This window comes from Carcharodon carcharias, chromosome 10, assembly GCF_017639515.1.
Source record: "Carcharodon carcharias isolate sCarCar2 chromosome 10, sCarCar2.pri, whole genome shotgun sequence".
Taxonomy (NCBI): domain Eukaryota; kingdom Metazoa; phylum Chordata; class Chondrichthyes; order Lamniformes; family Lamnidae; genus Carcharodon; species Carcharodon carcharias.
Genome location: NC_054476.1, coordinates 18559816 through 18586137, shown reverse-complemented (window position 1 = coordinate 18586137; position 26322 = coordinate 18559816). Strand labels below are relative to the sequence as shown.

General features: G+C 44.4%; 1 protein-coding gene across 6 annotated transcripts in view; it reads left to right on the top strand.

Annotated features, from left to right (window-relative positions):
- The window catches only part of LOC121283444 (protein kinase C-binding protein NELL1-like), an 839758-nt gene that overhangs the window by 466841 nt on the left and 346595 nt on the right, over positions 1–26322 (top strand). For all 6 annotated transcript variants that reach the window (XM_041198022.1, XM_041198019.1, XM_041198018.1 and 3 more), the window contains one exon: positions 14274–14396. In XM_041198022.1, the coding sequence (XP_041053956.1) occupies positions 14274–14396 (123 nt within the window). The remainder of the gene's footprint in view (positions 1–14273; positions 14397–26322) is intronic.

The window sequence follows — 26322 nt, the reverse complement described above, 5'->3', positions numbered from 1 at the left end:
AGGACTCATTTTACTAACTTAAGGGATACCCATGTGACTATTTATATGTGCTTTGAGGTGATGAATATCAATTCACAGCCTTTCTGATGAGTAGTAATCTACATGTGAAATGAAGCACTTCAGAAAGTCTTTTTCATCATTGGAAATTCATTTATATTTTGCACTTCTTTCCATTTTGTATTGAAATAATGATAGAGTGTGCTGGTGTGGCTTTCCTTCGTTTTCAATAGGGCATGCTGCTGGTGTGTTCTTCCTTGATTTTAGAATGTGTGCTTAATGTACGCTGTATTTTACATTAACTCCAAAAATAATGCAGTACTAACCTGTTCTTCCGAGTCTCAAGAGAATCATAGACACCAATCTTCAAAGCGCAGAAAAGCTGACAGCCAGCTGCTGAAGAGCTGGCAATTCAAAGCCACATACAAAGAATGGCACGGCCTATTTGGCCTATGCGCTTGTGCCAGCTCTTTGAAAGAGCTGCCCAATTTTATCCAAAATACATATCAAGTTGCCTTGTTGTTATGGAATCAAGTTCTGCCACCATTTTATGTCATGAGTTCCAAGCTTTAGCAACCATCTGTATGCAATAATTTTGCCCAATTTCCCCTCAATTCCTTTGCCAGTTATTTTAAATTTGTGACCCCTGGTTTTTGACTCACTTGGCAGAAGGAACAGTTTCCCGCTATCTGTTCTCTCAAAAGACCTTGTAAATTTTAATACTCCTATTAGGTCACTGTTAAGCTCGCTGCTCTAAAGAAAATAATCCCAGCTTCTCCAATTTCTTCACATAAGTGAAGCTCCTCATCTCTGGTATCATCCAGTCAACCTCGTTCACACCTTCTCCACAGCGTTGATATTCTTCAGATGTGGTGACCAGAATTGTACACAATTCTCCAACTGAGTCTTATCTAGTGATTTTTAAAGGTTTAACATGACTTTTTTGTTTTCAGTCTCCTCAAATGGCCAACTCCTGCACCTATTTCTTATGGTCTTGGGATCTTGCAAAGCCAGATATCCTATCAGCCTTCTGGACAGCTTTCTCAATTTGCCCTGCCAAATTGAACAATTTGTGAATATTCATCTCCAGTGCTCTTGCACCTCCCTCAAAGTTCAGCCACCTTTCCTTCTTCTTTCTTCCAAAGTGTATCACTCTACTCTTTTCCGCATCAAATTGCACCTGCCGTTCCTCTCTCCACTTTACCAGTCTGCCTCTGTCCTCCCGAAATCTGGTACAATGTTGCTCACTTGTTGCTAAGTTTTGTACCATTCACAGACTTCAAAATTGTGATCTGCATGCTCAAATCCAGGTCATTTATATTAACAAGAAAGCAATGCTCTTGGAAACCCCACTGCATACTCCTCTCCAATTAGAAAAACATCTCCTCTGAAGAAGAGTCATACAGACTCAAAACATTAACGCTGTTACTCTCTCCACAAGTGCTGCCAGACCTGCTGAGTTTTTCCAGCTTTTTCTGTTTTTTACCACGCTCTCTCTGCCAATTCCTTAGCCAATTATGTACCCCCGTTACCGCCCACTGTTTATTACCATGTTCTTCCATTTCCCAGATAAGTTAGTTATGTGGCACATAATCAAGTACTTTTGAAAGTCTTTGTAGAAAGTAATTACTAAACTACCGTCATCAATAGTCTCTGCTATTTCATCAAAGGATTCAATCAGTTTAGTTACATGCGATTTGTCTAACAAATCCATGCTGATTGTGCTTTATTAACCCGTGCTTCCTCAGTGAGAGAATATTTTGTCTTTTACAACAGCCTCTAATAGTTTTTCCACCACTGATGTTGAACTTATTAGCCTGAGTTACCAAATGTAACCCTCTCCTCTATATCCGATAAACAGACCTGAGTTAAGGCTGATTACCAAGGTCATACTTTAAAATGACTGAATCAGCTAAATACCTTATTACATTGGATTTCAGGGATTTTACTAATGTTTTAAGATTGAACTTCAGTCTTTCTGTGAAAGCTGAAACACAATGGCCTCATTTATGACATATGAAAGGAAGCAATCACAATGGGAGTGCAGCATGCCATGACTTCAGCAGTTAAATCCAATATTCTATCAGTTGTGTTTTTAGGGGATAATATCCAATTTTTTTCATGATGGATTTTAAAAGTTTGGAAAGGGGAAATTAGCTCCTGCGGTGGAAAATTTATTTTCAATGGGGAGGCAAGAAAAATTTGATTTCTGACCTTTGGTGCCTGACCTGGTCCTAAGCCTTCTTCCATACCTGTTCAAAGCCACCTGCAAAGAAGTGTACAATGCAACTTGGTGAGAACTGTCCATCCCAGCCTCCACCCAATGAATAAGGCAGTTTCTGGACTCCATTCAACAATCATCCATTCCTCAATAGGCAATTCAACAAATAGGGGTACGTATAGGTGCCTATTTCCCACAACTGTACAGCCCAACTATACAGTCTCATCCCCTTCATTTTCTCCACTCATTGTGATTTATAACTGACATTTCTGACTGAAGGTTATTTAAGCATGAGATGAAACAGGGGATATTTTAAATGATTCTCCATCTGCTGGTTTAAAGCTTTATTGAAATGTTAGGACAATCAGATTAAGACATCATGGTCTGATATGGATATGTTCCCTTCCATTTATATTTGAAAGCTTTCAAGTGTGTTTCACTGGTTTCTTGAGGAGACTTAGCAACACTTTCATATATCAAAGAAATCATGACTTAGAACGGTGCTGTTGTTAGTAGTTACTGCACAAAGGAAAGGTTATTAATGTACATTCAATAGCAATAGAAAACATAGGATGTGTATCTCCTCAAATCTGAAATAAAGCTTTATGATTCTTTAATATTATTTGATCACTATGTTTCATCTAAATAATGGAGGTATAAGTGATTATCAGAATCACGGCCTTGTAGATTAGTGCATCATTTGTCTTAATGGCATTGTTCCATTCGCAATCAGGAAAGAGTACATCAGAAATAGATTGCATTTTGAAGATGCATTGTTAGAAATGACAGCACATAGCTCTTTTGAAAACAAGCTTTGTCTCCACAGTGAGAACATCCTCAACATGTATTGTGACACTACTTCCATGCTACGTGGAACACATTTAGAGCAATTTTAGCAGCCCACAATTTAACATCAGTAAAAGTCTGAAAGAAGTCAACAGTAGTGGGATTGTGTGTTATCACAATACATCATCTCGTGGCCCATCACATCCCCCTCTCCTCTGCCATCATTAAACTGGGCAATCTACTTTGGCTGAGTGGGAAGATGGAAGATTGTGTCAGGAGCAACACTAAGCATACCCTAGAATAAGGCACCAACCTAGTAAAACTACAGCGTATGCCAACCTACATTCTAAACACCAAAAGCAGCAGATTATAGACAGAGCCAAGTGGCCCTGCAGCCAAAGATTAGAGGAAAAATTTGCAATCTAACCTCATCCAGTGGAGAATAGTGATGGACAGAGACACATGGGCTGCATTTTCCTGGCCCCAATCGGACGGGAATGGAGGTGGGACCAAGGATAAAAATGGTTGCCAAGCCACACGGCTGGAAGTCCCGCCTTCATTCCCACCCTCTCGCATTTCCCTGAAGTCAGGGGAGGAAGTGGGCCTGGAATAGGCCTGGTCCTATTAAGGACCTGAGTTACATTGTTGAGCCTGTCTCTGTTAATTATTTTATTGTTTGGGGAGGCAGCCGGAGTTCAGCAGCTCTCTGGTCAGACCAGCTGTATGGAGGCAAGGACAAGTCAAGGAGATGGAAAGAGTTTTAAAAGGCAATTAAAAATTAAAGTTTAAAGGGCTTATTCCTTTGTAGTTAAAATTCTATAGTAGGTCAAGGCAGGAGCCAGAATTAAGACCTTTGTTGTTTGGGGGGGTGTTGTCACCCTCCTGGCATTGCCTGGCATCATATGGGCATTGGAACAGTGGGAAAAGCTGTTTGACTCCACCTGAGCACCAGGAAGGGTGCAGCTACAGCCTCAGAACGTGAGGCCATTGGAGGTGAGGAGCAGCAGCCTGCAAAGGAAGTGCACAGTGCCAGGCATCAGGAGGCTAGACAAGGAGAAGGAGATAACGCCATGAGCACAGGATCTATGGGTAGAGGCAAAAAGACCGATAGATGACTACGAACAGTACCAAAGGAGACCGTGGCTCTCTAGACAGATGGTCACAGACATCTATGCCCTCGTCAGCTGTGGATCTCCGCAGCATCCCACAGGCGGCTGCACAATGGTACATCATCCAGGTGACAGAATTACAAGACTTCATCTCCGGGTGTGATGTCCGGCAGAGGCAAAGGCAGTAAAGGTCTCGGTAAAGGTGGTGCTAGACGGCACTGGAAAGTCCTCCGAGATAATATCCAGGGAATCACTAAACCCGCCATTCGCCGTCTCGCTCATCGTGGAGGTATTAAACGCATCTCCGGCCTCGTTTACAAGGAAACTCATGGGGTTCTCAATCTCTTCTTGGAAAATATCATCCAGGTGACAGACGACCTCTTTATTAATGCTAGACAACACATCGGCATCACAACTGATGGGGCCACACAGGCTCAGAGCGTACTGGATCCAGTGCTTGGAGCGGTCAGGTGGTACCCTGCAGAGGGAGATAATGCTAGAGAGTTGCTCTGCTGCACGGAGGGGGTGGCTTCCTACCACCCTCTGGGAAGAGGAATGCCCTCCTCTCCCTCATTGGTGCCCTCCAACATTTCAGGTCCCTGTGGTGCAAGCACAGGCTCTGGTACAAACTCTCTTCCTTAGGACAAGCAGCAGCCTCAGTGATGACTGTTGTGGGTGCCTGGAGCCTGTCTCCATTCCTGCACCAGTTGGCTTTAATTGGACAGAAAACCTGTCTGCATATCAATGAAGGGCTCACCCCGGGGAAAACCTAAAATTAAGTCAGCTCCCACTGGAGGCAGGTTTCTGACACAAAGCCAGATACTGCTCTTGTTTCCTGTCTCCAATGGGGAGATCCAGCCTTATGACTCTGATTGTGGCAGAGCTTTGCACGTGATCTTGAGACAACTTGAAGTGCTTGCAAGCTTCTTCCATCAAGTGGATAATCTCACTGGGCCTCGCACCAATGTCCCCGCCATCATAGATGTCAATAAAGTCATTTTAATGGCTCTGGATTTAGCTCCATTTTTTAAGCATTTCTTCATTTCAGTCCGTTCGGTATTGATGCTATCAGACTTAGTGGCTTTCAGTTCCTTTCTTTGCCACAGCAGATTTCTAGGCATCTAATGTTCCACATAAGCCAGAAGGTTTTGAGCATTCTGGCTGTACTCTGGTTCCTCTTTGATGGCAGCAGTAGATCACACATGATACAAGAGCGGCTGATTGATGCTTCTTTTAACACAATTTTACTTTTTGCAGTTGTGAGCTATCCTTGCAAAGCTACTGTAGAAATACCTTTTGGTGGGATTTTCTCCCTGCCATAAGTAGCTAAGCCATTCAGAGAAGGTTTGGCTCCTGATGTGAATTTTCTGTTCAACGACTAGGGGCTGAATTTTTTCAGATTATTGCTATCTTTCACTCCCAGGTTTACTGCGAAGATCTTTGTCAATTCCCATGGAAAGGTGACTTTGCAGTTCCGCCATGAAAATCCTTTGTTTCCATGGTCTGAAGTAAAAGCCCGCAATGTATCATTTTGTTTATAACAATATTAGGTCATTTGTCAGTGTACTGGGTAAAAAGCTGTTTAGAGCAACATTGATCCACATCCAGGAATTGAACTTCAGTGCTGCTCGGATAGGTGTGTGAAAGTTTTGTTTGTGGTGTAATAGCTTGTATGAATCTCAAGTGAAAAGAGTTTGAGCAGTGTTAATCTAACTCTGAGTGGGACTGCCCATAATTCACTAATTGGCACTAAATTTAGTAATCTTGTCCAGACAGCCCCTTAGGAAAGGGTGGCCTATAGAAAATGGAAATGCCAGACTTGTGCAGCAGGGAGTGTTTTTCTGAACTTCTAGATTAAGGTTCATTGCTGTGTTTTCTTTAGAGATTTAATTTTTTGCTCTGACCAGTGTCATACCTAGCCTGGAATTGCTTATTAGTAGCATTGGTCCATTTCCTCAGCACTGATTCCCTTCAACTCACTAAGTCCAATGCTTTACCTTTAAGATATGTATGAAACCAGTGCTGTGTTTAATGCCATTTGTTACAAGATCATTTGTGCAAACTGTTAAATTACTACAATCGATTGTGTTTGCATTTGAACAAAGTAGAACTGTTGTGCTTTTCCTGGCTTGGATTGTTAAAGTCTTGTGTCAAGGAAGGTTTTTTTTTTAAAGAACTTGGTTCAAAGAATTTCAGCATTGCAGAGTAAAAGAAGTACTGGATTTAACATAACGGTATACACAGTAGCCCAGTTGACTTTGTGCAGAGTGGACATGGAGAGGATGTTTCTCTTGTGGGAGAATCTAGAACTAGGGGGTCACTCTTTAAAAAATAAGGGGCTGCTCATTTAAGACAGAGATGAGGAGAACTTTTTTCTTTCAGAGGGTAGTGAGTCTTTGGAACTCCTTTCCTCAAAAGGCAGTTGAAGCAGAGTCTTCGAATATTTTTAAGGTAGAGGTAGATAGATTTTTGATAAACAAGTGGGGGTGAAAGGTCATCAGGGGTAGGTGGGAGGTGACAGTCAGATCAGACCTCATTGAACGGTGGAGCAGGGTCGAGATGTCGAGTGGCCAGCTCCTGCTCCTGATTCATGTGTGCATATGTTCGTATGACTTTACATTCCACTTTTTAGAGATGAGATTGTGTTATACTCTGTCAGTGTTCTACCAGTTATCAACAATTGAAATAAGACTGGCTGGCCTATCATTTCCTTGAAGTGGCTGTCACATTTGCCACACTCCCGTCTTCCAGCAGAAATTAGCTTTCTATAGAATTGCTGAAAATTACAGGCAGAGCCTCTATCATTTTCTCCCCTATGCTCTGTCATGATCTTTAGCTGTAAATCATCAAATGCCAATCTATTAGAGTGGACTACTATTTTCCTAATGGCAGAGCTGGCTGGCTGTGCAGATACCTTCAGAGAGAAGAAAACTCTCAGTGGGCTGTGGTCATTTTAAGAGTTTAATTTAACTTCCTAAATTGTTTTGATGCTCTTCATTTTTTTTTCTGACTGCCTCCTTCATGTTTGAAGTATTGGGTTAATTACAAGAATATCCAGTGATGGATGATGACAATGAGTTTAAACCCAGATATTTAACATACTTATTGATCTTAATTGGTGAAGGCATGTTTAGTGCTACCTGTGTTTCGAATTTCTCAGACAGCAATTTACTAGGGTCCTTGGAGAAAGGGCCGCTAAATTGGCAGTAAGTGAGGCAGCTTGGTAAACTACACAGATTCGCATTGCAACAAGTTAATTTTTCAAAGCTAAATCAATGGTTTTGATCTCAAAATCATTCTTGGAGATTGTTCAAAGATGGAGTGAAAAATAAATTAATCTTGGCTCATCCTGACATGTTGGCTGGAGAATATTTTGAGCAGTGACATAAGCAAGTATCCATCCATCGGAATGCACTTCTGACCATCTTATTCATAAAATCAAGGGATATGGGGAATAGGCAGGAAAGTGGAGTTGAGGGAGAAGGTCATACATGATTGTATTGAGGGATTGAATGATCTGCTCATACCCCTATTTCTTGTGCCCTTAGCCACCTTGCACCCTTACAATTTTTTGAATCCTATACCTTGTTTGTAATAATTGTATATAATACAGGCATTTAACTTATACTTTACTTAGAATTTACTGCATCAAAATTGGCCAAACTAATCCTCCCACCATACTATATCTAACCTTCATCTGTCAGCTGTTATGATATGGTAGGTGGTAATTGCCAGGCTGACAAAATCCCAAAGGGAGACTTGGCCAAGCTATCACATCAGTTTTGCAATGTGTATTTATTATGAGAATATACATACACTGAAGTCAGAAGTAAAGAGTCCACTATCATCTTTGGAGATTTTAAGGATTAAATTATTAACAAAAGAAAAGGAAAAAAATAAACGGACACAAGATTACAGTTACACAGTTAAACTTAATCTTACAACAGTTCCCAAAGGATTTCTACTTACTAGACAACCAACCACACACCCCTTTTCACACAACAATCCGAATAGATTCTTAATCTATAAAACATCCAGCAATATTACCACAAGCACCCACTGTTGCTCTAGGGGAGTATTTTACAGCTTTTCTCTCCCTCTCACTGGACAATTGAACTCCAAGGGTTTTAACAAAACCTTGCACTCTGGACCAAACAGCACTTCTCTGGGGTGGCTAGAGACTGCTTTTCCACAGGTCTATTTCACATAGTCCAACTCTCAAGATCTCACATGAACATACACCATACAGCTTTCCATCTTTCTCGAAATATACTTTCTCCCTTTTGACTTGTAAACCCCATTGTTTCACCCTTGTTTTGGAAGTTATTTTTCCCAGAATATAAAAATCTTTCATGTTGTCCTTGTGGCTTTGGGAAAAATAAACTTAATAACGTTGCCTTATTTATCTCACCAGTTGTAAAACATTTTGTCATGTCGCTTTGAAACTCAAATAACCTCTTAACTTACCTACAAATGCAAATTCCATTAACACTGTATCTACTGAGACTTTGGACGGGATTTTCCGCAACTGCCCGCTGCCACCACCTTCTGGTCCCGCCACAAGTCAATGGATTCTAGCTGGGGCATCGCCTCGCATGCAGCGGGTCCCACCTGTGACAGGGCCGGAAAACCCCAGCCTTTATCATTGCTCAATCATCCCCATTTCAAAACGCCCATTTTACACTTAATCCCTTTGACGATTCAAACCTTGCAGTCTGACTGTCTTTAGTTTAGTTAGGTTAGTCACATGCATGCACACACACACACATGCAATCAAACACACACAAGCCTACTTCAGTATCCCACAGTAATATTCGGACAAAAAAATGATATTTCCTTTACACAGTTTATCATTTTATTATTTTCTCCCTCATGTGTTTATCCCTTAAATGCATCTGTGTTATTTGCCTTAATCCCATGTCTGTGTCGAATCACTTATTCCACTGTCTGTGTAATATAAATTAAAAATGAATGGATTCGGTGATGTATACTTCCTGGTTTGTTGTTTGTGAGAACACTCCAATGTATTTGGCTTGATGACATTGCTGTTGCTGGACGCCTGCAGATCCCCTTGACTGACGCCAGATTCCAAATGACATCAGGGGAAGGGGAAATCCACACCACAAAGATGGCTAAATCTTTGTGGGAAACTCTCTTCAAGACCAGTGGCAAGTGCATTGCTTCGTTACTGACTGCAAAATCTGAGTCAAAGATACAAAACAGTTAATGGCTCCTAATGGCTTCACTGGCATGTAATAGCATTTCCTGAAAACATGAACCGATTCAAAATAAATATTTTGACTGCAAAACCATGATACCTTTAATGGGTTGGCAGATGATGTGGAACAGCGATTTTTGGTGTCCAAGGGCAGAATTTTTCGCTCGGCATGTGGGTGTGCCCCCGACCCACTCGATCGTGAAGTAGCGCGTGATGACATCGGGCGAGCATCCTGGCGTCATCGCACACTTGTGCAATATTTCAGTCAGCGGGTGCATGCAAGAGCCGGCAGCGTGTCCACCGACAATTAAAAGGCCCATTAAGGGCATTAACGTTGTAATTGACAGGCACTGATGTGAGACTCACTGGTCTGTAGATCCCTGGCTTATCTCTACAACCTTTCTTAAATAGCGGAACCACATTAGCGGTTCTGCAGTCCTCTGGCACCTCCTCCGTGGCCAGAGAGGAATTAAAAATTTGGGCCAGAGCCCCTGCGATCTCCTCCCTTGCCTCCCTCAGCAGTTTGGGACACAAATCATCTGGACCTGGAGATTTGTCCACTTTTAAGCCTGCCAACACCTCCAATACCTTGTCACTCCCTATATCAATTAAGAGGCCCATTAAGGCCATTAACGTTGTAATTGACAGAGATTTTTCGTTGCCCAACCAACATTACAGTTGGCGGGCGGGCGAATCGGCCTAGTGGCCTTTGCCTTTTTGAGGAAACCTTATCCAAGGGCGGGATGAGGTTTCCAATATTAATTTTAAAAAATCGAACTGTTTGGACAGAATTTTCATCATCCATATGTGCAGGTGACTGATCCTGACGCGTGGGCATTTTTTCCGGCATTTTAAACTCTTGCCTTATGGCTTTTGGATTCTTCAGCTCCCTGGGGCAACTCTCTGCCTTGAGGGAGCTTTCATTGTGCGCTCTCCCCTCGCGCTGACTTCAGCGCTCGCCTCCTCCCGCCCCCACCCCGGCAGCGCTGAGCCGTTCACAGCACCTTTCACGCTCGCTGGCCGTTAATTGGCCAACCGGCGTGAAAACACGGTCGGGGGCCGATCGCAGCCGACGGCCTGTTCCCCGGCCGCTCCCGGACCCACTGATCGCGGGTTCCCGCCAAACTGAAAATCCTGCCCCAGGTGTAAAACTGTTTTGGAAAACCTCTAAATCTAACTAGTTCCAAATAACAGCAGGGCCAAAACTGAAACCAGAAATTAATAGCCTTGAAATAAATGAAGTCAGGTGACCTCATAAACAAGGCACTTGAGTGGTTGGCATCAAAATGGTAAAAAAAAATTGTTCAGATATGGATAGTTTTTGTTTGCTTGACAATCTTTGATGACGATGGAAAGCCACAAACAGGTTAAGGCAGAAGACCCACAGACACTTTCTCAGCATTTATTTCAATAATAGGAGCGTGTACTGAATGCTGAACGTCTCCCTAATTGGCCTAACTTTGGAATCTCAGATGCAATGAAACATTGCAGCTCTAACAAATTTGCAGTTGACTCTGCTTCCTGTGAGAGCAGGTATTATTTTTGATGTAGAATAGTGATCAGGTCACCATGTAGATTTTGTGCCCTTCCAATTAACTTTTTTCAACATCTTGCATTCAGCAATTGGATGGAAAAAGGCATTGAAAGCAATGATCTAGGGACAAAGACAACCTTTGAAATATCTTATCCTAGTATTCAAGTCACTTGTATAGCTAAAGCACTGTGGCCAGGGTTTTACACAGAGCTGCCATCCTCAACCCTGGCATAAATGTTCGGGGCATGCCTGCTCTCGCCTAGTCATCTTACTCGACAGCTCTTGGCCTGATAATTGGTTTAGGGCCAGAGTTAAACCCTCATCTGGGAAGGAAGTCCCCACTTCAAGAGCTGTCAGCCAATCGAGCAGCCAGCAGGTCTCTGGTCCTAGTAGTGCCACAGGGAGCAGTGGCCATGGCTGGGACTGCATCCAGCTCCCAGTGACGATCGTTGCTAGAGCTGGATGCAAAGGTAAGGTGGGTAACGCTGTGGAACAGGCCCTGGTGACGGGGGTTGGTGGAGGGGTTAATAGGCAGGGCATGAGGTGAGGGGAAACATGAGAAAGACCTTGAAGTGGGGGCGTCTGAAGGGCCCAAGGACCCTTAAGGGAGGTACTGCCCCCTTGCCCACCATTAGCCCGCTCAGTGAAAGCTGCTGGACTTTACACCTGGCGCCGGCCTCTGTCCACTACAGATTAAATACCAGCAGCTATTAATTGGCCTCAATGGGCGTGTGGGCCTCTCGATGCATCACCCATCGCAGGTTAAATTGCAGTAGACGGGTAGGTGCCGGGAATGGTGCCTATGGTACCGTGCCCAATTTTGCTCCCTCCCACCGCCTGCGCCTGCACCTGCCAACTAGCCCCCAGGGGGTCAAAAAATTTAGCCCTATGGCTAGAATCTTTGGCGAGTTAGGGGGGGCCCGAATGCTGAGGTGTAAAATGATGCGGGGTGATGTCGGGCGTACATCCCAACATCACTGCGTGCCATTTAGATTTTCAGTTCGGCAGGCACGCAGCCAACTTGGCTACGCGCCTACCAAACTGTCAAAGGCCTATTAAGGTCATTTGAAAACTAATTAAACTAATAAACTGAGCTGCCTGTTCAACCTTAAGGTTGTCGGGGGGCAGGTGAAAAGCCCAGGCAGCCTTCGCATTTTTCATGGAACCTCATCCACGGGCGGGATGAGCTTTCATGAAGTGTTTATAAATTGAATAAAAATTTTTATAAACATTCATTGACATGTTCCAGCTCATGTGACACTGTCACACGAGGGGACATATCTTAAAGTTTTTTCTTTTCTTGATTTAGATTTTTAAAACTTAAGCTAATCTCCCTGAGGCACAGAGGTGCATGCGCGCGGAAAAGCGCAGCCCTGACTCAGGGAGCACCCCCCACAGCCCTTAATTGACCCGCCCACGTAAAATGCCAGCGCGTCCCCAATTGGCCAATTGGCGCCCCCGCTCCCACCCGCCCCTGCACAACACCCCCCTGATGGGGGGAAAACTCTCCCCCCCCATGTTACTGTCTAGATGGGATCCTCAAAATTTTAGGGGGAAAAAGAAAGGTAGCATCTCACGCTTATTCTCGATAGTTATTTATTAATTATTTAATGTTCCAAGCGTTGGAATGGAAATCACTTCTTGGAAAAGCAAAGCTTATCATTAAAATATTGAGGGCAGGATTTTACGGTCCCGCCATGGCGTGTCTCCCCACTGGTTAATGCGGCAAGCCCTTTAAACCTCCATTCAGTTCGGCAGGACTGTAATATCCCGCCGGGCGGGAGGGACTGTAAAATCCTGGCCCAAGTCTTAGCCAATTCTGACATTCATTCAACGTGCACATCCTGCAGAATATGCATTTTCCCCATCTATACCGAAACAGATTTGGCTGTTGTTTGTGACCATGCCAAAAAATAGCGAAGAAATTCTCTGATACTACTCTCGCAAAATAATGTTGTGCTCTTCACTTTTCAGATTTTAATGGGCCATTGTGTTTCTCTGAGGTGTTGACATAAAAGAACTGTCCAATTAGCAAGTTGAAATTTATTAACAGCGACTGTCACATTATTAGTGTGTACGGAGGGGGTTAATCTGTTTGCTGTCATACAAAGATATGAAGCAGATTTTTACCTTTGGGAAATCCCTCTCGGTATTATGCATAATTTCAAGCCACAGCTATTATGTATTATTAATAAATAATCCTGTGTCTGTTTTTTCGCGATACTCTCTTTTCAGCAATCATATGGTGTTCATAGTGAGTTTCCAGCATCCTGCTGGTTGAAGGATTTGGTATTGATGGACTACCTAAGAAGAAATGTGTTTGCTTCTAATTGGAATAGGAGAGGTGATGATTGGTAGAGGGCAGGAGGGCAGTCGTTAGGGTGGTCAGCAGTGGTTGGCATTGGACAGGGTGACTAGCAGTCTTTAATGATCAAGCACAGTAGTGCCCTGGGATCAAGAAGATAGTGATCTGGAGAGGTAGTGTGTATGTTTTAAACACTTAACTTCCTGGTTGCAGCCAGCATTTGTCCCTTTAAGAACTGATGTTGGGGCACAATAGACCCTAGTTTTCTTGAACACAGTTGGCACCTGCTGCTTCAAGGTAACTCAGTATTGCAATGGGCATCACAAACAGGTATTAGGACCCTTGTTTGAATATGGAAAAGGCCTAATGCCTGTTTCGGACATATATCATGGGCACCTACATTTTTTTTTGCCTCACTTCTAGCTCATAATGAGCAGGGTCAGTTGGAGACTTAGTGCCCAAAAAACTGGACCATTCAATTTCTAGGCCATCATTTTACAACGCAAATGTGAATAAAGCGTTTTTATATTTCTAATTTTTCTTAACAGCTCTATCTCAGATACACTTTTTAATAAGGTTACGCAGTGCCAGTGGTTCACAAACTTGTTGTACAGCACCATTTACATTGATGCAAGATGGTTTTGGATTCATATTAACGTAAGCTAGGTAGTTTGAATGCAAAGTTCCAACTTACTGAAGTGTTACGAGACCATCTGCAGAAGATAATCTTACATCACTTCAGCCACACGTGAACTACCTTTCTAATAACAGCCTTGCATTTAGTTCCATGCTGGCTGGTTGCAGTAAAAGGAGGCACATTTATACCCAAAGAGCTAATTGAGAGGATGTGCTTCTCTTTGACCGCAAAGATTGCTTCAACCGCAATTTAAGTAAAAGATCTATATAATGAACATGGTAGAAATGAGCATCTTTGATACGAACACTTAAAGACTATCTGTTCAGGGACTAGGTTTCAGTAAACTCGGCATCCTCAGTGCGATTTATTACTTTCCAATCAATTCCTTTTCCTTTGTGGCTCCTGTTAACGTAACCTGCACCACTGTCGATCACCACACTTCAGCAAAATCCTTTCTCTCCTGCAGAACGTGACGAATGTGGAAATGGACAGCACAGCTGTCATGAGATGGCAATTTGCACAAACACAGTCCGAGGCCACCGATGTACCTGCAAGCCTGGCTACGTGGGCAATGGAACCATCTGTCGAGGTAGGAACTGCAGCTGCTTTGGGCTGAAGCACAATTTTCATTGCATGCTCATTTAAAAAGTGTAGACATGTCTGTCCACATCCAGGAGAACACAGTACTGGAAGATGCCACAGCCCCAAACCTAAGTAAGTACCTTTTTAAAAAAAAGCGTACATGAACTTTCAAACAATTTCCTTTCCAGTTGACTGGTTCCCCCTTTCAAACTGGTAGATGCACAACTATTGTAACATTAAAAATCTTGGAAGTTGTCAAATTCTGAACGGATCAGTGAATCAGTTATATTCCTGAAGAGCAGAATGTTTGACCTCAATGAAAATGACTAGCTGGTCCATCAATTCCGCCCACTCTCATCCTGCCTGGAGCAGCAGGAGTAAACACTCTTTTCCACACCCCTGCTTAAGCCATGTAATCCTGAAAGAGGCAAATAAAAACCCAGGGTCAACAGGAGGAAAAAAAAACTCTGTAAACTTCCTCCCCACCCCCTCCTCAGGTGAGCAAAACGATTCCAGGATGTTGACAATGCGTACGTTAACTGTTAATTCACTTACCTCCTGTATGATCTGATCTCTGCCCCAGACGAGATGCAGCCCAGCTCCCTCTCGAAGACAGAAAGTGCTGGAAAATCTCAGCAGGCCTGGCTGCATCTATGGAGAGAGAGAGAAACAGAGTTAATGTTCTGAAGATTAAAACGGAGAAAAGTCATACTGGATTCAAAACTTTAACCCTGTTTCTCTCTCCACAGATGCTGCCAGACCTGCTGAGCTTTTCCAGCACTTCCTGTTTTTATTTCAGATCTCCAGCATCTGCAGTATTTTGCTTTGTCTCCCTCTTGAAGACATTGCAAGGAATTCAGCACATACTGCAGCAGCTGGCAACACCTTCCAGCGGGACACAACTCCATGGGTAAAGAAGAAACACTTACCACCTAGCCTATTCCTATTTGTGCCTGGTTCACTCCAGTTTTCTTGAGGCGCTTCAGTGATCTCATTCATTTTCCTTCACCTGTATATCAGCAACAACTTGCACTTGTAGAGCACCTTTAACATAGCAAAACGTGCCCAGGCGATTTAAAAAAAAAGTTACCATGAAATTTTTAAAAAAATTCACACTGAACCGCTGAAGGAGTTATCAGGTCAGATGACCAAAAGCTTGGTCAAAGAGTAGCTTTTAAAGATTTAAAAGTTGGGCCATACTCTGACTTCACCCTGAAGCACCGGGTTCAGTTTTGGGCTCCACACCTCAGGAAGGATGTATTGGCCTTTGAAGTGGCTGCAAGCAGAGGTTTAGCAGGACTTAAAGAACTAATTTATGAGGGCAGGCTGCATAAGCGTGCTTTATATTGAAGTCTAGAATGTCGAGTGGTAATCCAGTCAAGGTTTTTAAAATGATAAAGACACTTGATAGGGAAGATGGAGATAAATGATTCCCTTTGCTGAAGGGACTCAGAAAAAGTAGGCGGGGGGGGTGGTGCTTTATCTTAAAATTAGAGCTCAGCCATTCATTAGAAGAGAGACATTTTCTTTCACAAAAATGGGTAGTTCAAATCTGGGGGAAGAGAAAGCTGTCCTCCCAAAGGCTATGAATGCTCGGTTAATTGATATTTTCAAGCCTGGGGGTCAATAGGTTTTTGTTAGGTAAGGCCACGAAGGGATAATGAGAAAAAGGTGGATAAATGGAGTTGAGGCCCAGATCAGCCTTGGTTTAACAGAATGGTAGAAAAGGCTGAAGGTGCAGAATGGCTTGCTGTTTGTTGTTCCTGTGTTCCAGTGCTGTAATGTACTTCCTCCTGTTTATAGGCTGAGGTATTTTTCTTCATGTATACATATATTTAGAAATTAATAAGGTGATCACCTGTTCCCTGCTTTGATTTCTTCTAGGAACAACACAGGAAAAATGCCTAGATAAAAGCAAAATACTGTGGATGCTGGAAATCTGAAACAAAACCAGAAAATGCAGGTTTTCCAGCATTTTCTGTTTTTGATGCAGTAAAAATGCCTGTCGGGCAGCTCCAAACAGAAATAACGTGGTGGATGCATGAGCTTTAACCTCCTATACATTCTGCATTGATGGCCGAAAAACAATTTCTTTACAGTTGTCACAAGTCAATCTTTTGAGCACTTTCCATTGTTTTATCCCTTCACTTGATTATTGAGAAAAAGCTTGGTTGCTGAACATTCCACGGTGCCTTAAATGCATTAGCTCGCATCAGTACAAATGCAATCAGAACAATCTTTCCCAAAGGAGCATATATATATATCAAACAAATTCTTCAAGGTACAGCTACGAAAGGAGGCCAGAAAAAAAAATCAACAGCAGAATGAAACACAAAGCTCCTTCCTCAGACTGCTCTGTGTTAAGTGTATATTCTGTATGATGTTGGTAATGAAAACAACATTGGGAGTGTGAGAAAGCTAAATTTTCTACTTGTTAAGAGAATTGCAAGCCTCAAATGAAAATGGAGCAGATGGAAAAAGAGAAGCCAACATTCAGACGCTTCTTTTCTCATGTTACATAGGTGATCAGATGGATGTCAGTAGGACTTCTCATGATTCTGGCAGATAGCTGCATGCAGAGTGTTTATTTGGACCTGGTGTCAGTTTTGTAAACAGCATTTGCATAGTGCGGGGATTGCAGTAGACAGAAGTTTAGAATGTTCGGGTTCTGTGCAGCTATTGGAGTTCGAGGGAGCACCATCTATATTGGTGAATGGATTAATCTTTTCAGACGTAGGCCTTGAATTTCTCAAATCGCTGTTGCTCCTTTCAAAAAACACAATCGCACCCACGACTACCCTACTCATTGACATTCAGGTTGGTGCAGTTGGTGGTGTAAAATGGGCGAAGCAGCTGAGCTACCTGAAAAAACTCTGTGCGGTCTTTCAAATGACGCTTTTTTCTCAATAATCAAGTGAAGGTATAAAACAATGGAAAGTGCTCAAAAGATTGACTTGTGACAACTGTAAAGAAATTGCTTTTCGGCCATCAATGCAGAATGTATAGGAGGTTAAAGCTCATGCATCCACCACGTTATTTCTGTTTGGAGCTGCCCGACAGGCATTTTTACTGCATCAAAAACAGAAAATGCTGGAAAACCTGCATTTTCTGGTTTTGTTTCAGATTTCCAGCATCCACAGTATTTTGCTTTTATCTAGGCATTTTTACCGTGTTGTTCCTAGAAGAAATCAAAGCAGGAAACAGATGATCACCTTATTAATTTCTAAATATATGTATACATGAAGAAAAATACCTCAGCCTATAAACAAGAGGAAGTACATTACAGCACTGGAACACAGGAACAACAAACAGCAGCAGACATGGGGCACGAACAGATATGAGAGGGAACAGCTCCATGGAAGCAGCTGATTGAGAGGATCAGCCACGGGAGTAGGTAATGTGCTTTGTTAGCCAGAATCTGATTCTCTTCCCGAGAAGAGATCAGGAAGGGCCTAATATTCTGTCAACTGTTGACACCTTCTTAACTTGCAAAGTCCTGTTCATTCATCACTCCTATGCAAGTTGACCCATGTTGGTTTCCAGTCCCTTGATATATTGAGTTTAAAAATGTTATCCTTGTTTTAAAACGTCTCCATGGCATCACCCCTCTCTTCCTCCGTAATCTCCTCCAGCCCTACACATGCCGAGGCCTCTGTGCTCCTCAACTCCTGAAGTCTTGTGCATTTTGATTTGAATCACTCCACTGTTGATGGCCATGCCTTCAACTTCCTAGACCCGAAGCCCTGGAATTCCACCCCTAATCATCTCTGCCTCTCTCTCTCTCTCTCTTTCTTTCTCTCCTCCTTTAAGACACTCTTTAAAACCTCTTAAGACCTCTTTAACCAAGCTTTTGGTCACCTGGCTGAATATCTCCTTATGTGGCTCAGTGCCAAATCTTGTTCAATAAAACTCCTGAGATGCCCCTGGGACATTTCACTGTCTTTAAGGCGCTATATAAGTGCAAGTGGTTGCTGTCATGCAGTGTCTGGACACTGAAAGGATGATATATCTCCCTGTTGAAGTGGCTAACAGATATTCAGTAGGTCCCTCACAACGCCAGGTGATTGTAGCCAGTTACTTTGTAACTCTGGAACAAAAACAAAAACGAAAGGTGGTTTTAAACTAATTTGGTTGGGGGATGAACACCAGGATAAAACATTTAAGAAGGAGAAACAAGGGTCAGGATTTTTAACCACCAGGGTGTGGAGGGTGGGGTGGGGTGGGTTGGGGCTGTCAGATTCGGGTACTATTGGTGGTTAAAGCCCCGCACGATGTCAGCATGTTGGAAACTCCACATGATCCTGCTTACTTCTCAGTTTTACCAGGATTCTTTTGAAGGAGAGCGAGAAACCTTGTGGAGCTGTTTGGTCAATCATTTAATTATTTAAATAATCAATTTATTGAGCCCTTAACCCTGAATTCTCTCTTGAACAGCCAGTGACTGGGTTTCTTGAGCTGTGTTGAACTTCTCAGGATCAACATGTAGAGAGCACAGTGAGAAATCAGTGATCAATGAAACAGACAGGCTTGATAGCCTTCAAATAGTGAAACTGCACAACTGCTGGCCAGCCTATGGAAAGGTCTGTTTGTGCAGTACTCATTCTGAGAATGTGCTTGCACTCCTTCACAGGCGATTTTCAGCTTTCTAGACGTCACTTCACCTCCATTGGGCTTCACTCACCTTGCTCTGACCTGCCTTGTTGTCAGCCTTCACTGCAACATGGGAGCAGCTGATGCAGCCCTACCTTGTACCTCTGAAGAGGGACAGCAGCAACACCAGCAGCACCAACACCAGCAGAAGCTGCCTTCTCCTCAGCCACGTGCCGCTCCACAGGGCAGAGGAGATGGGCACCAGCCTGCAACTCCGAGGAGGTGATGCTGCTAACACATGGTACACAGGCAGAGGCTGAACTTTCTCAAACATGTCTGAACATCCATGCCTCATGAGGCTCAGACTCTCACAGCAGACATGTGGTTGCTGGCATCTCTTGAAATGGTGGGCCAGATGGACATACATAATCAGTGGTACTCAAGGTTCCTGTCACTGAAGGGGCCCACATCAGTTGCCAGTTCTCCGCCTTTCACTGGAGTTGCGCACTCTCTTCTGCAAGGAGAGAAAGCAGATAGTAAATATTATGAGAAATGGATTGTGCAGAGAGGAGGGAAGGACAACATTTTTGGAGGCTGACTGTGAGGTGTGAGTAAAAGATGTCAATAGATGAGAGTTAGTGGAATTTCAGCTGCTTAAAAGGGGATTTGAGGAGGCAGCTGGAGAGAGAGGAATGAGTGGAGCTGCAAGGTGTGTTGGTCTAAAGAGAGTAGTGCAGGGAAATTTTGGAGAATTCAGAGTGTAATGTTTGGCACCTGAAAATGTTACGCCATTCACCTTTCCTGCCCTCTTGAGGCCCTTGAACCTCTTTGGGCATTGTCTCCAGGTTCATACTTTTGACTGCCATCCATGCTTGCTTGGTTTGAGAGAATGACCTCTTCCTCCCTTCTGCAGAAGACAACACCTCACCTCAGACCCCACAGCAGGACTTTCAGGGAAAATTCTGAGAGCTGGCACGGCAGCCTTTCCAGGTCTCCTTTACTGTCCCTATGGCTGCTGAAGCCTTAGGAAGCAACGTAGGATTCAGCCAGTCCGACTACTGCTGGGGCCCTTTGAAGTAGAAATCCTCTCTTTGGCAATGTGCTGATCATCGTTGTGCCTGCACTCTGTGGTTGGTTGCAAAACCTTGAAGTGGGATTTTAATGATGTTAACCCGTTGGCAGAGAAAACAGGCTTTGACTTGCTGCTGTCACCCCCAGCTGTGAGGTGGCGGGACAGGTTGAGAAAAGTCTTGAAAAGAATATGTGCTCTTTTGCTTTATTAGTAGAGGACTGGAGCACTAAAGCAAGGAGATTATTGCTAAATCTTTCATAAAACAGTGGTTAGGCCTCAGCCGGAGCATTGTGTCTAAGTCTGGGCACCACACGCTTGAGGAAAAGATGTCATGGCCTTGATGAGGTTGCCGGAGAGATTGACTAGAACGGTACGAGGGCTGAGGAACTTCAGTTCTGGAGAAAAGTTGATGGGTTATGAGGAGATTTGACAGGGATGTTCAAAATAATGCAAGGTTTTAGTAGAGCAAATAATGAGAAATTGTTTCCAGTGACTGAAGGATTGTTATTCAGAAGACGCAGATTTAAGGTGATTGGCAAAAAGAGCCTGAGGTGACATTAGAAAACACTTTTTCACCCAATGAGTTGTTGTGATCTTGAATGCACTGTGCTTAAGGGTGGTGGTAGCAACAACATAGCTTATATTTATACAGCACCTTTAACATAATAAAACTTTCCAAGATGCTTCACAGGAACATTATAAAGCAAATTTAGGCACCGGGCCACACAAAGGCACTATTAAGCCAGTTGACCAAAACATTGGTCAAAGAGGTACATTTTAAAGGAGCGACAGAAAAGTAGAAAGTGAGTTAGAGAGCTGGAAGAGAAATTCCAGAGTTTGGGGCCAAGGCAGCTGAAAGTATGGCCACCGATAGTGCAGCAATCAAAATCAGATGTTCAGGAAGCCAGAATGAGATGATTGTAGATATCTTGGAGATTGTGGGGCTGGGGGAAATTATAGAGAACAAGGATAAGAATTTAAAAATTGAGGCTTTGCTTGACCTGAAGCGAATATAGGTTGGCGAGCACAGGGGAAGAGGACTTTGTATGAGTTAAGACATGGGCAGCAGAGTTTTAGGTGACTCAAGTTACGAAGGATAGAATGTGTGAGACCAGTGAGGAGTATGCTGAAATAATCACGTCTAGAAGTAAGCAAGGTATGAATGAGGCGTTCATCAACAGACGATCTGAGGCAGGGGTGAATTCGGGCAATGTTATGGAGGTGGACAGAAAAGTGGCCTTCATGATGGTGTCCATAAAACTCAGCTTAGTATGAAATATGACACCAGGTTTATGAACAGACTAGTTTAGCCTCAGACAGTTGCCATGGAGAGGGTTGGTTTTAGTAGCTAGGCAACAGAGTTCGGGTGGAGATGGCTTTAGTAATATAAAGACAAAGTATTGCAGACACTGGAGATCTGAAATAAAAACTGAAAGTGTTGAAAAAGCTCAGCAGGCCTAGCAACTGTGGAGAGAGAAACAGGAGTTATCATTTCGAGTCCAGTGTGACTCCTCTTCAGAGCTGAAGAGAAGCAGAAGTGTGATGGGTTTTATGCTGATGAAAAAAGGGGGGAGGGGCAGGTGGAACAAAAGGAAAGTCAGGAAAAGGCTAGAGGTCAGGGGTGCTTAAATGACAAAGATGGCATGGAACAAAAGGCAAAGAGAGTGTAATTGGTAGTAGTAAAGGAACAAAGTATTGGTCTAGAGTGGGTGTTAATTGCAGAATAAAGGTCAGCGCTGTCTGAAAGTAAAACATGAAAGCAATATACTGACTGGCACTGGGGTAAAAATTACAAAATGAAGTACAGAGTTCATGGTCTGAAGTTGTTTAGCTCTGGACTCAACACTGAGTTCAACAGTGGCTTCAGCGTTCCCAATATTTAATCAGAGGAAATGTCTGCTCATTCAGTCCTGGATGTCGGATAAACAGCCTGATAGTTTAGCAGCTAAGCAGATTCAATTCTAAAATTCAAAATAGATTGGGATAAATATGGAAAAAAAACGCTAGGCTATGGAGAAAAGCAGGAGAGTGGGATTAATTGGAAGCTCGACCAAAGAGTCAGTCGAGGCATGATGGACTGAGCAATCTGCTTGTGTGCTGTATCAGCTGTGATGTGAAAATACTCCAGATGTTGAAAATCTGAAATAAGAACAGAAAATGCTGAAACACTAGGCAGGTCAGCTAGCTTGTGCGGTTTGAGAAACTAGAGTTGACATTTCAGGTTGACGATTGTTCTTCAGAATTCAAACTGAAATTCATCAGGGAGAGGGGCAGATCCTCTTCAGGGTGAGCATTCACAGAAATGAAGTGACAATGAATTAAACATTACAGCAAAAGACAAAACTGTGATCCTCTGTTTCTGCACGATCTGCTAAGGGTTTGCAGTAAATTATATTTTTGTCCCATAGAACAGCATGACTCTTTCTCTCTGCTGCCTTTGTGATGCCAGCATGAAAAATGAGCTGTCCTTCTGTAAAGAGCGTATCACCGCCTAGCTGATGTTTCAGGCACCTAGGGCTGAGCTATACGCCGGGGGCAGTGGTTCTGCCCCCTGCTCCATTTCATAATTGTCAGGGGCAATGGCCAGGATGCCCCGCAGCCATTAAATGGCCAGCGGGCCTTTAGTTGGTTTGAGGTCTGACGCCCGGCCCTCATCACGAAGGAGCCCTGCCCCTGAGAGCTGGCAGCCAATCAGAGGCCCGGCAGCTGACCGGTCCACCGGGAATGGTGGCCACAGCAGTGAGACTGAGGGGAAAGTGTTCAGTGTTGGAGCTGGGATATAAGGTGAGTCTGGTCTCGCTGCGGGCAGGCAGGCCCCTGGTGAGGTGTGTGGTGACACTGTTTGAAAAGGCAATGGGGTAGGGGGGGAATTCCCACACCTTGGGAGGGAGGGTCTCCGATGGGTAAGGGGTGCTCAATAAGGAGGCACCGCCCACCCACCCCCCATCCTCCCCCCCCCACCCCGGGCCAACCATCCTGCCCCAAGCAGAGCTGTCAAATTCCAGCCCAAGAGAACAGCAGGCTGACTTAGTAGAGGTCTTTATAGTTATGAAGGGGCTTAGTAACGTAGGCGTGGAGAAAATGTTTTCCATTTGTCGGGGGAGGGTGGGATTATCCACAATTAAGCGCCATAAATTTTTGATACTCACTAACAAATCCAGTAAAGAATTCAGGAAAAGCTCCTTTATGCAAAGAATGGTTATAATGTGAAATTTTCTGCCACATCGAATAGTTACAGGTGAAAGCAAAGATGCCTTTAAAGGGAATCTAGAGAAGCACAAGAGGGAGAAATGAATAGAGGGATTCGCAGATAGGGTTAGTTGAAAGAGAATGGGAGGAGGCTCATGTGGATCATGAGCACAAGCACAGAGCGTTTAGGCCGAATGGCTTGTTTCTGTGCTGTACATTCCATGTAAGATCCTTGGCTGCCAGAAGTAACCCTGTACCGAAGAAGTTGAGGGTGGTGGTCATCTACACAGCCACTGAGAGAGCAGCGTGTGTAGACGGGCATGGCCTCGAGTTATAGTGTTCAGCCATTAACGTTTTGGTAAGGTGCAGTCTTCTTATGCAAAGCTGCTCAGGAGAGCTACCGAGGCGCCCTATTGTGGCTGCATCCTCCTTCAATGGCACTTCACTCTCTTTAGCTTCATCCATTGCTGCTCCTTCTCTGCCATGATAACGGCGCAGAGTGGTTTGCTTATAGGAAGCACCACATCTGTTTATGCGATTCCCTGACTAGGGCTTCAGTGGGTTGGAATCAAAAATCTTCCAGCCGGCTGACTCTGCAAGGATCGAGTGCAGGCCTTTGTAGGAAGTAGAATAAAAAAGCTAAATAAAAATGGTTGAGAAAGCATTCCCAAGGAAGGGCAGAATTTTTCCCTCCTTGGATGGAAGCAGGGAGATGGGAGAAAATGGGAGAAAAATAGTGCGTAATGAACGTCGGGCTAGTGCCTCAGTGTCACTGCGCAGTTGCGCGATATTTTGGTCGGCAGTGTACACGAGGGAGTCGGCAGTGCGCCCGCCAACAATTAAGAAGGCGGTTAAGCCCATTAATTAAATGGAATTTTTCCCTTCCTGTACCAGCCTTCTGGTTGGCGCGCAGGCGAATAGGCCAAGCGGCCTTTGGATTTTTGGGGAAACCTCACGCATGGGCGGGATGAGGTTTCCGACGTTAATTAAAAAATAGAATACCAATTTTTAGAACTCATTTACAACCTGTCCCTGCTCATGCATCAGGGTCACACGTGGGGACATGTTTTCCTTTTTTCTGAAAGCTTTATTTTTCATTTTAAAAATCTTCAGATCCCCTGAGGCACCTCTGTGCCTTCAGGGAGCTTTCGCTGAGTGCACACCCGCACTGACTTCTGCACCCGCCCTCCTCCTCACCCTCCACCCCCACGCCAGCAGCGCTGAGGTTATCAGCGTGCGATTCACGCCGGCAGACTGGTAATTGGCCAGCCAGCTTGAAATGGTGGTCAGGGCCCAATCGCAGGCGGCAGTCTGTGGCGCAGCTGCTCCGAAACCCACCCGCCACGTCCGCCCGGCGAGGTAAGAATTCTGCCCCAGATTTCAGAAATTGCTCTAAAGTTTCTCGAGTCTTCAAGCTCAAAAAACTCCTCACATCTGCCCTGATCAGGCGCTGAGTCTCATTTACCTCTGTCCAAGTTACCCAGAGTGCGATAGCAGTGCAAATCCCAGACACCTGGAGGCTCCCACTAATGCTAATATAGCCAGTAGTGACCTGGTCCTGTGTGAGAGTGGCATGGTCCTGTGCGAGAGTGTCATGGTCCTGTGTAGAGAGACACGGTCCTATACGGGAATGACATGGTCCTGTGCGAGAGTGACATGGTCCTGTGTGAGAGTGACATGGTCCTATGTGAGAGTGACATATTGCTGGGTGAGAGAGACATGGTCCTGTACAAGAGTGACATGGTCCTGTGTGAGAGTGACATGGTCCCATGTGAGAGTGACATATTGCTGTGTGAGCGAGACATGGTCCTGTGCAAGAGTGATATTGTCCTGTGCAAGAGTGACATGGTCCCATGTGAGAGTGACATATTGCTGTGTGAGAGAGACATGGTCCTGTACGGGAATGACACGGTCCTGTGTGAGAGCACGACATGGTCCTGTGTGAGAGTGCCATGGTCCTGTGTGAGAGTGCCATGGTCCTTTGTGAGAGTGCCATGGTCCTGTGCGAGAGTGCCATGGTTCTGTGTGAGAGTGCCATGGTCCTTTGTGAGAGTGACATGGTCCTGCGCGAGAGTGACATGGTCCCATGTGAGAGTGACATATTGCTGTGTGAGAGAGACATGGTCCTGTGCGAGAGTGACGTGGTCCTGTGTGAGAGTGACATGGTCCTGTGTGAGAGTGACATGGTGCCATGTGAGAGTGACATATTGCTGCGTGAGAGAGGCATTGTCCTGTGTGAGAGTGACATGGTCCTGTGTGAGAGTGACATGGTGCCATGTGAGAGTGACATATTACTGTGTGAGAGAGACACAGTCCTGTGTGAGAGAGCGACATGGTCCTGTGCAAGAGTGACATGGTCCCGTGCAAGAGTGACATGGTCCCATGTGAGAGAGCGACATGGACCTGTGTGACAGTGACATGGTCCTTTGTGAGAGTGACATGGTCCCGTGTGAGAGTGACATGGTCCTGTGCGAGACTGACACGGTCCCATTTGAGAGTGGCATGGTACAATTCGTGAGTGACATGGTCCTGTTTAAAAGTGACATGGCCCCGTGAAATGCTGACATGGTCCTGTGCGAGAGAGACATGGCCCCGTGAGAGAGTGACATAGTGCTGTGCGAGAGTGACATGGTCCTGTGTGAGAGTGACATGATCCTGTGCGAGAGTGACATGGTTCTTTGCAAGAGTGACATGGTCCCGTGAGAGAGTAACATGGTCCCATGTGAGAGTGACATAGTGCTGTGTGAGAGTGACATGATCCTGTGTAAGAGTGACATGGTCCTGTGAGAGAGTGACATGGCGCTGTGAAGAGAGTGACATGGCGCTGTGCGAGAGTGACATGGCGCTGTGAAGAGAGTGACATGGCGCTGTGAAGGGAGTGACATGGCGCTGTGCGAGAGTGACATGGCGCTGTGAAGAGAGTGACATGGCGCTGTGATGAGAGTGACATGGTCCCATGTGAGAGTGACATGGTCCTGTGAAGAGAGTGACATGGCGCTGTGAAGGGAGTGACATGGCACTGTGAAGGGAGTGACATGGCACTGTGAAGGGAGTGACATGGTGCTGTGAAGGGAGTGACATG